The following is a 15,823-nucleotide window of genomic DNA, read 5'->3' on the forward strand; positions in this document are numbered from 1 at the left end:
GCGCCACTGCACTCCAGCCTGGGCAACAGAGTGAGACACCACCTTAAGGGGGGAAAAGAAAACAGTTATAAGCAAAGTGAAGTTAATTCTGTGCAGGAGTCAAGAAAGTACTCAGAGAAGAGGTGACATTTCAGAGGATACTAAAGCAAGAGAAGCACTTTCCTAACTAGAGGAGGAAAGGGTATGCATTACAGGCAGAGCATGTAGGAGAGCAGGGGTGTGTAGTGTGAAAGGATTGTACCAGAAAGGGCAATTGTACCAGAAAGGGTTGATGGTGGCTGCATATAAAGTTATCAAAACCCAAAATAAGTCAGTGTAAGAAAGAACATGATTTGTGTAATCTATCAAAAAGCTACAAATATTTCCATTTCTGGATGCACACAAACAGCCACCTGGAGAAAACAACCATTTATTGTCCACTGTGCCCAGCTCCATGCTAGGCACTATAGAAGATACAAGGGAAGGCAGGCCCTTGCCCTGGAAATGTTTATTCTCTTTCTAGAAAAAAGATTAACTCACATAAAATAATTAAAAATAAGATGCCAGCCTCTAAGGAAAAGTGTTAGATTGTCTGAAACTCAAGCAGGGAGCATTTTAGCTGCCCTGGAATTCCCCATAATAGTGCAAGTACTCTTGGGGCCAGGAGAGGGGTTGGATGGCCTGACTCCTTCACCCAGAAAAAAGGTAATGGCTAACCCTCATAGAGCACTTCCTACGTACTGGGCACTGTTCTAGGAGCTTACACGGACTAACAAATTAAGTCTTCACAACCACTCTATATGAAAAGGAATAGTTATCTCTATTTACATATGGGGAAACTGAGGCACAGAGTCACAGAATTGAAATCCAGGAGATGTGGTTCCACAGTCGTGCAGTCTTTTTCATCTTAGCATTCTCAAAATCTAGCACAGTACCCGGTGCTGGATGTTAAGATCTTAAACAAACAAAAAACTAGTTTTCCTTAAAAATTATATTTTCAGGGTAATACAATTCAAGTCACAACAAAGACGTGAAGGCCTCACGTTTGTAAGGGAGGAAAAATGCATTTTAGTCGTACAGCCCTAACTTTTACTTGACCCAAGGCCAGCAAGAAAATGTTTCTTTTTATTTATATATATTTTTTCTTTGGTGACAATTTGGTGTTTCTGAACGCTAGGGGCTCCCGGTTTCTCTGGTTTGAGAGCAACTTTTCCTTTTAGGACTTTTTTTTTTTTTTTTTTTTTTTTGAAGGGGGTGGGGGAAAATGTGGCCTTAATTATCCTACGTCTTAGGCAGCTTAAGGAAGGGGCTGTGCTTTCAGAATCCCATCCGAGCCAAGTAAGGAGGTCCCTCTTTCTCTCTCCCCCCACGTCTTCTCTTTTTAAAGGACCTCGTGAAATAGAAGTGCAGAAAACAAACCCAGGCGATCACAGCAGCAGCCGCCGCGGCAGCAGCACCAACAGCAGGAGGAGCAGGAGGAGCAGGAGGAGGAGGAGGAGGAGGAGGCAAAGTTGGAGTTGGGGCTGGCGCTCCGGAGTTGCTGGACTCAGCGCAGCTCCCATTCATTAAGGAACCAGCTGCGGAGGAAGGTGGCCGAGCGCCCGCGCTGCCCACTCGCTCGCTCGCGCACTCAGACGCGCGCCAGCCCAGCGTGCCCCAAGCTGCGCAGCTCTGCAAAAGTTTCTGCTCGGGATCTGGCTCTCTTCCTCTTGGACTTTCGAACGATTTGGGGTTGAGATAGGAAAGCAGAGGCGCGCAGGAGGAGCAGAAAACACCACATTCTGCAGTTGGAGGCAGGCAGCCCGGGCTGCACTCTCGCCGCCGCGCCCGGAGCCGGGGCCGACCGGCCACTCTCCGCAGCAGCCTCGGCCAGGAGGCGACTCGGGCGCCTGGGTGTGTGGCTGCTATTGCGGGACGTCTTCGCGAGGCGGGAGGCTCGCGCCGCAGCCAGCGCCATGCAAAACTACAAGTACGACAAAGCGATCGTCCCGGAGAGCAAGAACGGCGGCAGCCCGGCGCTCAACAACAACCCGAGGAGGAGCGGCAGCAAGCGGGTGCTGCTCATCTGCCTAGACCTCTTCTGCCTCTTCATGGGTGAGCCCAGCCCCGCTGTCCCTCGGCCCCTCGGCCCTCGGCGCGCGTCCCAGCCCAGCCTGGGGCCGCGCCGCGCCGCGCTGTCAGCTCCGGGGGGGCCCCCGCAGCCTTCCTGGGGAGCCTTCGCGCCGCCCGGGCCCGAAGCCCCCGCCCTCCCCGATCCCACCGACTTCCTGGCCTGTACTTGAGTGGGTCTGGGCATGCTTAAGCGTTCGTGGGCAACTGTTAAACCAGCTCGATAAAAGTCGTCTCCAGGTTGGAAGCCCGGGCGGAATCCCGCGGAAGGTGTGGGTTAGTCCTTTTAGCGTAGGGGAAGTTGGTTGAGCCGTGCTCTAGGGCCAGCGTATAGCTGGTCGCCCTCCATCCGAGTGAAATGGATCGCCCCGAGAGCCGGGCTCCTGCCTGGAGCCGGGCTGCCTTACCGCGGCTGTGTGTAAACATCCAACCCTTCCGCCTTTGCTGCCCAGGCTCGCCAGACTGGCTAGCCGGCCTTTTCACTTGCTTCTCTCCTGGAGGTGCTCTCCTCGGGCTTGGTGCTGGGCACGGCTTCGGCAATCACTTGAGTGCCTACTGTGTGCCAGGTGGTAGGCGGCTTCACGGGCATCAGTTTTAGCTCGCCCACTCCCTGACTTGGTGCAGCAGGGATGATGAGCCCCATTTCCCTGATGGGCACGTTGAGGCACTGGGAAAGCCAGCTGCGATCTTGTTTGGGGACCACAAATTTAATTGCACTCCCAGAAAGTTGAGGCGATGATCCATTTCTGTTTTCCAAGGTCGTTGGGAGCCACAGCTGGAAGAGCGGTGGGAGTTAAAGGAATTGGAGTGGGAGAGTGAGGAGGATTTATGAACTCGGTAGGGGAGGGAGAAAGCGCTTCACACGAATGAACAGGACTTCCAAGGTTGAAGTCAGCCTAGGATTTTTTTTTTTTTTAAAAGCGAATCATGGTGTAATGGAAAGCGCACAGTACTTGTCATCAGAACACTGCCGCTCTTGCCACTTGCTGGGTGTGCCACCTAACTGCCTCATGGGCCTCAGTTTCCTCTGAGTTGAATGAGTGGGTTGAAGTAGATGCTCTCCGAGGCCCCTTCCTGCATTAAGAACTCGGATCTGGTCCAGGAGCTGTTCTGCCAACTCTGCTAACTGAAGAAACATCTGTGTTCCCAATTCAGTTTCCTTAAAATAGAACTCCTGCACGGAGACCTAAGTCCCCTTTGAAATGGATTTGTCCATGCAGATTTTGCAGACCAGAGACTTCTTAGGCTGGAGTTACACCTCCCTGGTGTTCATGACTCTTGCTGTAGCACTGACCTTATTGTGCAGTGTCCTCTTGATGGTCCATAGTAAAGAAAGATAGGATTCTTAGAGTTTAAAAATAAGGACAGTCCCCTTCAGATAAGGAGAGACAGCTGAAGGTATAATTGTGTTCTGTGGAGGAGTGGAAGGGAAGAAAGGTCACTGTAGTTCAGGTGGCACATCCCATTTCCACATCTCTCAATATTAATTCAACATTAAGATGCTATGTAAAGGAATTGTCACTGGGGGGCCTACCTTCCTGAAGGCAGCTGGCTTATTATCATGCACAGTGTGACAGATTACTACTTAAAGTCTTGTAATCAAGCTGTTGAATTTTTAAAAGACCCTCCTTGGTCCTAGGGGAGTATAAGGAAGCACTAAACACATGGAAGCTGTTTGCTGTAAACTTGACTGGAACTCCCTGTGTTTATTCAGTGTGTTTTGTTGGTGGCAGGGAAAGCTCTTTCTAGACTGCCTGTGCAGGATACTCTCCTACCTCCTACTTTGTGATTAAGAAAGCAGAGCTAGAACATGCTTGACAGCCTTTGTACAATTTCCTTTCCACCCTTGTGATTTCAGAAGGCAGTCCCAAGAGGTGGTGTCTTATGAAAGGGAAAAGGAAAGAGATGTAAAGGAATTTGCAAAAAGACACATCCATCAGCTATAGTTTAGCCAGGGATGTAAAAACCCAAGCTACTCTGTTGTACATAGAAGGTGTAAAAAAGGTGTGTGTGCGTGCATACGTGTGTGGGCACACGCACATTTCAGTTCTTCATTTGCCCCACCTATCTCCCATCCCCCCAAAGCTAATATTCTAACCTGTTGATTATATTTATTCACTGTTGGTCCTATGTTTGAACAAAATGATTTTGTTTATCTCCACGTATTTTATTATAGAGGCACATAGCTACTTGTTTTAAGGGGTGCTTTGCCATTAAAACCATGGCAACATTTTCAAAGTGACTTATTGATCAGTGTCTCCCCTGAGCACAGGCCAATCACAGTATCGCTAATTAAATGTCTCTTAAACACCTTTAATAGGAAAAATTCTTTGCAAGAGAAACATTATTTAGGTGAGATATTTATGCAGGAGAACTCTATCTGGCTTCCAAAAGAAAAATTAATAGTACAACATGTGATTTTAATATTCCACACATCACTGTCCTAAAAAAAATTGTTTCCACTTTTTGCCTAAGACCGTCAGTATGATTTAATTTTTATATAGTTTATTGATCATATGGTCTGGATTACAGAGCACTAATATATTAAGAAGAGAGACAGTTTTCTGTTTCTTCTCCCACAAGAATATACACCAAGCTTCATCTAGTATCTGGAAAAAATAAAAGTTGATGTGCTATGTCAGTGTTATGTAAGTGGAAATATGCAAGTAGTTTAACTTGTTTCACATACCTTTTTAGAACGTTAAATTCTTGGTGAAAAGACAGAAGTCCACTCTCGTTGGAAAGCCAAGACAATCTGGTGTCAAATAACACCAGTGGGAGTTTACCCTTCATTGGACAGCTATCTTTGCAGATTAATTGCTTTTAAATACAGTTATGAATCTTTGCGTGATAGGTTTTTCTGAAATTGATTTTGTTTTCCTTTTAATTAAGTAATGTTTATCACCTCCTGGTTGTTGTACATTGATTGTGGTGGATGGGGTTACAGGAGAGCGACAAACAATTCCCAGGTAAGAAGGGAGGAACAATTATTGTCTTTCTAAGCTCTGTTAGTCTCTTTTTTATATAAATTCATATATACACTCTTTAATGCAACCCCTATGAATAGATTATCTCCGTTTTATAAACCAGAAACCATGTCTCAGAAAAGGGAAGGATAGATTAACAGTGAAGTCAATTTGAATTGATCCCCAATTCTCAGTTTAGCGTGAGTGGAGTCCTTTCCCCCATCTGAAGAATCTTGAAATTGAGGTTCTCATCAGAAAATTCTGAAGCTCAGTTTGCAGAAAAGTTCTGCGTCTCCAGATTTCCCAGTTACCCATTTGCAACAAAGCAGAAAAATAAAGTTGGTCCCAGTCTTCCGGTCAGTGAAACAGAATTTGGGTGGTCAGCAACCATGCTGTTTAATTTGGTCGCTCCACCACGTTTTTGGATGTTTTTTGATTTCCAACTAAATGGTTGAGCTAAAATTCTAGAACTGGTTCTATATATGGGATACATAGAGTCATAATTTATTATTATTTACTTTTAACAGTGAGAGAAGGGCAGCATGGTATCGTGAAAAGAGACACTTAGAAGCTTCAGGTTTCAGGTTGGCCAGTTGCGTTGTGTGGATGAGTTGGTTTTCTGTGTGTCTCAGTTTTTTTCCATCTGCAAAATGATTGTGTGGTTTTATGTCTAATGTTGCCGTTAAACATGCGGTGACCGATTTCTAGTAGAGACTTGACATTAGAGACTTGACATATGCTGAATGTCTGCCTTATGCATCTACTCTGCTGAGCTCTTCATTATATATTAGCTCTGTGAATCATCACGAACTAGAGACAGGCATTAGAGTCTTGTACTGCCACTGCACTGTACAGCTTTGGAGAAATTCATTAAAATTTTCTGAGTCTCAGTTTCTTTATCATTGCAAAAAAAGGGAAGGAACTAGACCAACTTTCAGTGTCCTTCTAGCTCTAACAATTTTATAAGCCTAGGCTGGTAGATATTGTGATGTAGAAACCTACTCACTGCCTCTCGTGGACCATTTGTCATTAATTGAATTGTTATATATGTATGACCAAAGAATTGATGTTGAAAATTAGCTTAAGTTGCTGTTAATTCTGGAGGGGAGGTAAGCATTGCTTTTACTAAGGTTAAGGCAATACCATGAGAAACTGATAAGGTTTTTCCTTGGCTAGATGTGTCCTTTCACCTACTTCCTGAAATTTATATATTTTCATTAATCAACTGGTAAACTGCCTAGCCAACCATCCTACACAGATGAAAATAAAGAAAAGAGCCTCAGTTGGGTACAGTGGCTTACTCCTGTAATCCCAGCACTTTGGGAGGCAGAGGCAGGAGGATTACTTGAGCTAAGGAGTTCGAGATCAGCTTGGGCAATATAGTGACACCTTGTCTCTACAAAAAAATCAAAAATTAACTGGGCGTGGTGGTGCAAGCCTGCAGCTGTAGCCTCTCTTCTTGGGAGGCTGAGGCAGGAGGATACCTTGAGACTAGGAGTTGGAGGCTGCCCTGAGCCGTGATTGTGTCACTGCACTCCAGCCTAGGATGATTTAGTAGGTAAGCCCTGTTGACTTTTCTAGTATGGTTAAAAACTTTTTCCTCACTGTCCAAAATGGTTAGGGTGTTTTTTTTTTGGTCTGTTTGTCTGTTTGTTTTTTTGAGACAGATCCTTGCTCTGTCACCCAGGCTGGAGTGCAATGGCGCGATCTTGGCTCACTGCAACCTCTGCCTCCCGAGTTCAAGCGATTCTCCTGCCTCAGCCTCCTGAGTAGCTGGGACTACAGGCGCGAACCACCATGCCTGGCTAATTTTTTGTATTTTTGGTAGAGACAGGGTTTCACCGTGTTAGCCAAGATGGTCTTGATCTCCTGACTTTGTGATCTGCTCGCCTTGGCCTCCCAGAGTGCTGGGATTACAGGTGTGATTAACCCTTTTGATTGCCTGTCAATTTTAGATTCTGCCTTTACCGTTTCCTGTGCAGTTGTTTGGGCTAGGAAGCCCAGTTGGTCATAGCGTGATGCTAATGAGACCATAGTCAAGGGCTTCTTCCCTGTGTAGGCAGTTATATTTATGGAGAAACCCTGTCCTTTGTGTCAGTTCAATCCAGTACACATTATTTGAGGAGTAATACTTTATTTTAGGGTTGCCTATTGCACCAGTATTTCATAAACTCACCTAACATGGGGCCTATCTGGTATGAAATACAGATTCTTGGACTCCTCTCCAGGATATTCAAATTCAGCTGGCTTTGAGCCAGGACCTGGGATTCTGTATTTTATAAACTCTGCTGGTGATTCTTATCAGGCCAATTTTAGAATCACTATGTTATTTAACAGCTGATATCTTAAGGGCAATTTAATTATGTAGTGGGCTTTTTGTCCCTGTACTGAATGTTCTGGCATTTTCTGCATTGTTAGGTTGTCTCTACTTTTTTGTTTGTTTGTTTGTTTGTGACCAGTGCACTTGTCTTTTTCAGAAAAGGTAATCAAGCTTGCTAGAATTCTTTCGAACGGAAAATTACCTCTGGGGGCAGACCTGAAGGTGTCCCGTGACTTTCAGTGCAAAGACTTGGTGTTGTTTCTAAAGCCAAGAGGCTAAAATCTTTATGTATTTTCTGGTTGTAAACCGAACTCTACGTAGTTGAAGTTGCCAGCCATGTGACCCCTTTGGATAAATGAGGTGTTAATTTTAAATATTTTCTTCTGAGATATTGAAGTTTGTGCATGAGTGCAAGGTGAAGCAGGAATAAATTAGATTCCTAAATAAAGCCTTTAGAAGATAAAATAAGCTTAGCAAAGTAGTGTAGAAACAATACAAGCTTTGGATTTCCCCAAATCTGAGTTTGAATCCTGACATAAAGCTAACAGCCACCTTTTGCCAACGTGTAATTTGGGCAAAAATTATTTAACCTCCTCCAGGCTTTAGTTTCCTCATCTGTAAAATAAACAAGCCTGGTAATACCTGTTTGTTGTGAAACTCAGGTAAGATAATGAATCTAAAAGCATTTTGAAAAGTTCAAAGTCACATTATCATCATCAGGTAGGAATTAAGTTGCTATTGTTCTTCATAGAGTCGAATTTTCATTTTCTTCCCAGTTTTCTTACTCCTCGATGGTTCTATAAAATCCTCTTTTATATCTTGGCAGCAAAGTTGCCTGAACTATATTAAGGAAAAAGATTCTGAGAAGAATCCCAAGAAAACACCAAGCAGAGTGGACACAAATGTTTTCCATTAGCTAAAGGAAAGCAGTGGCAGGTTTCCTGACCCTTTCTGGAAAAGTCAAAGTGCAGGAACCTCAATAGGCTTTGGTGGTTGCATTCTTCTCCTTTGAAAGGGAGAAGGCCATATTATCTTGAGAGAAAGACAGATAGGCCTTAGGAAGGGTGGGAGAGAATTTAGACACATGGTCTGTTTTAGGGTCAGCTCTTACTTATGTCATTCATGTCATTCAACAGCCCAGAGGAAAACCTAACTAAAAAGAACAGCAAAGCCAGGCATAGTGGCTCACGCCTGTAATCCTAGCACTTTGGGAGGCTGAGGCGGGTGGATCACCTGAGGTCAGGATTTCGAGACTAGCCTGGTCAACATGGTGAAACCCCATCTCTATTAAAAATACAAAAATTAGCTGGGCATGGTGGCGCTTGCCTGTAAATCCCAGCTACTCCAGAGGCTGAGGCAGGAACCAGTTGGCAGAGGCTGCAGTGAGCCGAGATCATGCCACTGCACACCAGCCTGAGTGCTAGAGGAAGACTCTCTCTCAAAAACAACAACAACAACAACAACAACAACAACAACAACAACAAAAGAACAGCAATGATTGGAAATGATCCAAATGCTGGTCATCTAGGGGACCCTCTGTATTTGCTGAGGAAGGAAGGCACTGAGCTAGGCTCCCATATTTATTATACAGGCCAATCATGTGATATAGAGATTAGATCCCTTTTATAGATGAGGGAACTGTAGCTCAGAGATGTTAAGTAACTTGCACAAGGGTACCCAGCTAGAAAGCAGGCACCAACTTTTCCAGAACTCTTGTCAGTTTACCTTGCTGCCCCACTTTTCAATGCAATTAATGCACTCAAGGCAGTCTTTTTCATTTCTTTCCATTTCGTTTATTTCAGAGTTTTAACTCAAGGATATTATTGGGCCATGGAGTAGACAGAGTAATATGTAAATAATTGCAAAGCAGCTTAAAGTGTGATGCATAAGCTTCTCTGTAGACATAATAAAGAGAATACCATTGGAGCAATTCCTCATCACCTAGATTCATGGAATCTTTAGAATTTGGAGGTACCTTGGAGATTTCATTAACAACAATACCAAGGTCATTTTTTAATGTCAGTTAGAAAAATAGGCCTTTTTGAGCTGGGGAAGAGAGAGAGCTGTGAGGGGAATAGCACAGGCTTTGGAGTCAGATTGGAGTTTGCTCACTATTATTAGCCATAGAAGCTTAAGCAAGTTTACTTGATCTCTGTGAGGCCTCATAAATCCTCATTTATGAAATGAGATTCTGTGTGCACTCTGACGTGGTGGGGACATGTCTAGTACAGTGCCTGGCACATAGAGACACTCAAGAGGTAGTTGCTGCTGTCATTATTGTCACCACGTCCTGGTCAGTGCCCTTGGTTCACAAACGGGAACTGGAGGTCTTGGTTGGTTAGTTAATTGTTCAGTGATAGTGAAAGAGCAGGACCTAGAACCAAGGTCTTGCCTTTCTACCATTCTGCTTTTCGGATGTGTTCTTGTTGATGTGAAATTTGATATTATTCACGAGGTAGAGTTCTCCGGAGCTCTCTCTCTCTCCTTCCTGCGTCAGTAAAAAAAAGAACAAGAGAAACAGGTTTAACTTTTAATCCATATCAGTGGATGTTGGCTGAGTGAAGCCAAAGACACATGGGGCAAATGTGAAGGACTAGGCAGTGTTTTGATATATTACTTTTCTTCAAACTGGTATTTTTTCGGGAAAGTGCTTATTACCAAGATCACTGCTGAATGATTTGAGCTGGAACAGTGCCACCTTTTTCCAATGATGTATCTCAGGGGAGAAAAAAGAGAATCATGTTTTCGAAGTTTTTGCTTTTTATTCTATTTATTTATTTATGTATTTTTGCTTTTTAAAAGGCTCTCAACAAATTCTTCTTATTCTCATGTGACTGAGGATGAAACAGTCTCAGATTAAACAGGCTTCTCATGGTCATGCATTAATTGTCAGTGCCAATGTTCAAAAGAAGGCTAGGTCAGGTTCTTGAACATTCTCGTAAAACTATTCTTCCCTTAAGTCTGGGTTAAATTATAAATTATGATCTACATTTAAATTCCCAAATTTAAAACAAACCAAACAAAACAACACACATCAGACTCTTTTGGAAACCTTTGAAAGCAACTTGATTTCTTGTGTGCTTTGAAAGTATATATTGCAATCAGGGTATTGGTAAGTGTGTTTTTGAGGTTTGTCACAAATTAACAAAATTATATGCCTAAAGAGTTTTGCAGAGAAATGCAAATCATTGTAAGCGCCTTGTCATAATAAGTAGTGTGCTTTGGTTCCTGTTTATGTATCCCTAAAACACATAATACATATGATTACATTGACACGAAGGAAGCCATTCTCATTGATGGTTTCTTTGTATCTAGCCCCCAAATTAGTTTGTGGTGTCAATCAGTATAATTTCTAGAGAGCCTATTAAGCCTGTGTTTGTACCTGTCTTTCAGGTATAAGCCTTGTCTTCTGCAGATGATTCTTGAGCACCTACTATGTGCCAGGCCCCCGGGTTTCCGTGGCCTTAAGGAATTCCCAGGCTGGTGAAAGGGAAACAGGCTTTCCCCAAATGACAAACACTATGTAAGTGATGACTCTGGAGCCTTAGGGGAGGGCCTATTCTAGCAGCACAGTGAAGAGTGATGAAGCTTGCCTGAGGGTGTGGAGCTGGGTCTTGCAAGATAAATAATACCTCACAAGCCAGGAAGAGGGAGAAAGTATTGCAGCAGAGTGAAGCACAGGTGCTGAGACTTGGAAGCAGGGACCTATTTGGGAAGGGTGAGTAGCTGGAGGCTGGAATGTCAATATTGTGTGTTTGCATTGTGCAGCGGAAGAAAGGAGGTCATTGGAGATGAGGCTGGAGAGATAGGTTAGAGCTAGACTATGAAAGGGGACTGGGTATGGCAGGCAGCTAAGGAATTTGAGCTTTATTTTGGTGAACCAGGAGAGCAAATGGAGTTTTTTCTTTTTCTTTTGGAAGATTTCACAGAGAAACCTACCACCTAGGAGTGAAATTGCTGGATCCTATGGTAATTCCACATTTACCTTTTTGAGGAACTGCCAAACTGTTTTTCATAGTGGCTGCACCATCCATTTTAGAAATATCTTAAGGTGGCAGGGCGCAGTGGCTCACACCTGTAATCCCAGCACTTTGGGAGGACGAGGCAGGCAAATCACGAGGTCAAGAGTTTGAGACCAGCCTGGCCAACATAGTGAAACCCCATCTCTAATAAAAATACAAAAAATTAGCTAGCTGTGGTTGCAGGCACCTGTAATCCCGGCTAAGCAGGAGGCTGAGGCAGGAGAATCACTTGAACCTGGGAGGCAGAGGGTGCAGTGAGCCGAGAGAGCCATTGCACTCCAGCCCGGGTGACAGTGCGAGACTATATCTCAAAAACAAAACAAAACAAAAACTAAACTAAAGGCTAGTTATAATATGTAAGAAAAATACAAGAGTTTTGTAAAAGACCTTTCGAATGAACATATTCATGAAAAGATTGGAGGAGGGAATGAATCTAATCTTATTCGGGTTTGGGAGAGATGACTGGATTTGAGAGTAGGCAAATGGGAGGCAGAGGCGCAAAAGACCAGTGGGGTAGCAACTGCAAGCTGAACCGAGGGTACTGTGGCGGGAGCAGAGAGGGCTGGATAAGAAAGACATGACAGGTATTTCCTGAACTCCAGGTTGGGAGCCTCTGAACTATGGTGAGGCTACTCCTTCTAGAAACACTTTAAATGCAGGATTTATAGGAGATTTACGAAATCCATTAGTAAATGCTTCTTTATGTGCATAGCCTTATTATGAAGACGAGGCTATGAGTTACATTCTTTTGTTGTTGTTCTGGACTTCTTTAATTTCTCAAATGCCCCTTAAAATAAGTGGGCTACAAATCCTCTTGGCTTAGAGAAAGGGTTTTTCCTGGGTTGCAATGGTATTTTTTTCAAAGAGCTTTATTGAGATATTCACATACTATGCAATTCATTTATTTAAAGCACACGATTCATTGGTTTTTAATATCTTCATGGTTAGGTAACCACCACCACAACCAATTTTAGAACATTTCATCACCGCAAAAAGAAACGGTACCCACTACCAATCTCTCCCATTTTTCCTCCGCCTTCCCACATCTTACAGCAACCAGGAATCAAATTTCTTTCTCCATAGATGTGCTTGTTCTGAATATTTCATAAAAGTATAATCATATGTGGTCTTTCGTGACTGGCTTCTTCTGCTTGGCATACTGTTTTTAAGGTTCATTCATATTGCAACATGTATCCTTCATTTCTTTTTATTGTCAAATAATATTCCATTATATAGACATACCACATTTCATTTTTACCTTCACCACTTGATGAACATTTGGGTGATTTCCACTTTTTGGCCATTATGAATAGTGCTGCTATGAATATCCATATAAATTCTTTCAGTTCTCTTGGGACTATATACTTAGGCGTGGAATTCCTGGATCATATAGTAACTCTATGTTTACCTTTTTGAGGAACTGCCAAACTGTTTTCCGTAGTGGCTGCACCGTTTTAGAAATACTTTAAGATTGGGCCGGGCGCGGTGGCTCACGCCTGTAATCCCAGCACTTTGGGAGGCCAAGACGGGCGGATCACGAGGTCAGGAGGTCGAGACCATCCTGACTAACACGGTGAAATCCCGTCTCTACTAAAAATACAAAAAATTAGCTGGGCATGGTGGTGGGCACCTGTTGTCCCAGCTATTCGGGAGGCTGAGGCAGGAGAATGGCGAGAACCCGGGAAGCGGAGCTTGCAGTGAGCCTGGATCGTGCCACTGCGCTGCACTCCAGCCTGGGCGACACAGCCAGACTTCGTCTCAAAAAAAAAAAAAAAAAAAAAGAAAAGAAAAAGAAATACCTTAAGATTAATGCAAATATGTAAGGGAAACAATGCCAGAATTTTCCGGAAGATTTGGAATTAACATATTCATAAAACCACTAAAGTGATACTTTGTTTTTAGAGGGATTTTTCACAAAGAAACACGATTTGAATCAGTTTAGTGGTGCCGCTGGGTTTAAGATGAGTGAGCAGAAAACAATAAGCTGACTGGGAAATCGATGCTGGGTGGTCAGCTAGACCCGCTCACCCACTGAGTAGCGCTTCCACAAAGCAGGCTGTAACGTACAGACTCTTGTCTCAGCAGAAAAAAGGATGGATCTTCAGAATAGCTTGGAAACAGTTAAACATGCAAATAGTAAAACCTATATATCCCTAGGATCTGCTTTACAGTATTTTAAAGGCATGAAACCGAAACCCATCTATTCAGTTCCTGTTTAGGCTGATTTTTTCACCCTTTTCTCCCCTCTGGATATATGGCTGTTGATCTATAGTTGTCATCTTAGGGACTAAAATTACCATGTATCTTTTAGACTCAGGTGCTGGGTGCCAAGAAATATTAAAGAATATAAGACACAAATACAAATCCTGAATAATGAGTTGAGCTATAAATGCACGAAAAAATCAAGTTGTAAGTGTGTGAAAATTAAATCTCAAATATTACAAAAAGGTGAGGAAAAGGGATCCACATTTATTGTTAGGTGCTTCACATGCTATCTCATTTTAACCTTTTTAATAACAGAATAAGGGAAATGTTTAAAACCTGGTGTTGCAGCTGAGACAGGGTAAATGATTTGCCCAACTTCTTACAGCTGATATGTATTGGGGCTGGAATTTGGACTCAAGCTTGACTAAATCATGACCAGTGCTGACACTGATTGAGTGCTAGCTAGGTACCTCTCACCAGGTTAGGCAGCGTGTGTACATTCTCTTATTTGATCCTCCCAATGAGCCTATCAAGTACTTGTTACTATTGTCTCCATTTTACAGAATTGAGGTAAGAGAGGTTGAAAATGACTTACCAAAGGTGGTGCAGTGAGTGAGTCTGAGAGGTGGGGTCAGACATCTGCCTGGTGAGGTCATTCTTAACTACTAGGCCCTACTGCCTATATTCTCCACGTGTTTCTGCATCCCATGCTTTTCTCCATCACTCCATGCTGGCTTTCGCATTGGCAACCCCTGAAGCATCATCCAAAATGAGTTGGACTGGTGGTTCTCTGGACCTGTGGAGGTCTTTTAGGTCAATCATGGGGCATCCTCTGCTATTTTCAGTACTTCAGAAATATCTAGGCATACTGAACTTTCACCAGTGATTAACTTGTCAAGCCTAACTCATCAGCCTCTGCCTAGACTGGTCAAAGTATTAGCATGCTGTGTTTGTGATGTGAATGACAGCTGTCAGTTCACTCTGGTCTTGTTTATTTCTGCTAATCGTAAGATGAGACTGATACTTTTTGTGCTTTGATTAGCAAAAATAAATAAATGATGTGGAATATAGTTTACTTGGTAAGTACAGATGTCTTCTAGATGTGTCATAGAGGGGCAAGAATTAACCATGAGGGATTTTTGTGGGTGAAAAGGCGGGACACCCTAGAATGGACTATTAGCTCTGAATTTTGAGGTGAGGAATACCACTGGGTCCTGGATCCTATAGAAGGCTTTCTAAAGAAAGGAGGGACTTTAGGCCAGGCGCAGTGGCTCACGCCTGTAATCCTAGCACTTTGGGAAGCTGAGGCAGGCGGATCACCTGAGGTCAGGAGTTCGAGACCAACCTGGCCAACCTGGCAAAACCCTGTCTCTAATAAAAATTCAAAAATTAGCCAGGTGCGATGGCAGGTGCCTGTAATCCCAGCTACTCGGGAGGCTGAGGCAGGAGAATCGCTTGAGCCTGGGAGGCGGAGGTTGCAGTGAGCCGAGACGGTGCCACTGCAGTCCAGTCTGGGCAACAGACTCTGTGTATCATTAAAAAAAGAAAAGAAAAGAAAAAAGGCGGGACTTTAGGCCTTTTGTCATTCACATCAGGCAGTGGTAGTGGGTCACTCTGTGACCCTTTTTGTACCTTGGGCTGGAGCTACTGTTCTTGTGGTTTGGTGTAACCTTTGAGTCACATGCAAAGATTTTGAGCTTCTCTGGTTAGTGGCTGCGGATGCAGCTCCTTCATTAAATGCAGTACATGGAACTTCTACCAGTAGCCTCTTCCCCACAAATGACCCACATTGTTGTAAAGTTAGCAACCACTGACAGGAAGTGGCAGAATGCATCTCAGCCACACAGCAGATTTCATTAGACACTCTCCCAAAGTAGCTGTTTGGGTCAATTTGGCCTCTGTAGGTTTCTAGAGAAGAATGGCCTAATCCGTTATTTCTCATCATTACATTTGTCTTGCTGTCATCTTAGCCTTAATAGATGTTTTGATTAGAAGCACAGTGTCTTCTTTGGAAGCAAGTGCACATATGATCAGAGAGAGGAACTTCCAGCAAGCTGAGATTTTAAAAATATTTCCAAAGTTGTTACCAACTTACTGGAGAATCTTTTGTTTAGTGGGTTTGTCATTTAAATCTGTCTGGAGAGTAGCAGCTCCAATGACACCGCAGGAGGGATGGTGGGCTCCACTCACCTTTGTGACTGATTGCTTTGAAAGATCAGCTC

The 15,823-nt window shown here is 43.5% G+C and overlaps 1 protein-coding gene across 1 annotated transcript in view; it reads left to right on the forward strand.

Moving 5' to 3' along the window:
* Nucleotides 1-1,312: 1,312 nt before the first annotated feature.
* Nucleotides 1,313-15,823, forward strand: part of LOC105495128 (phospholipid phosphatase 3) — an 84,451-nt gene continuing 69,940 nt past the window's right edge. The window contains exon 1 of the mRNA XM_011764355.3: nt 1,313-2,073. Coding sequence (XP_011762657.1) covers nt 1,935-2,073 — 139 coding nt within the window. The 5' untranslated portion in view covers nt 1,313-1,934. The remainder of the gene's footprint in view (nt 2,074-15,823) is intronic.

Source organism: Macaca nemestrina, chromosome 1, assembly GCF_043159975.1.
Source record: "Macaca nemestrina isolate mMacNem1 chromosome 1, mMacNem.hap1, whole genome shotgun sequence".
Lineage (NCBI taxonomy): Eukaryota > Metazoa > Chordata > Mammalia > Primates > Cercopithecidae > Macaca > Macaca nemestrina.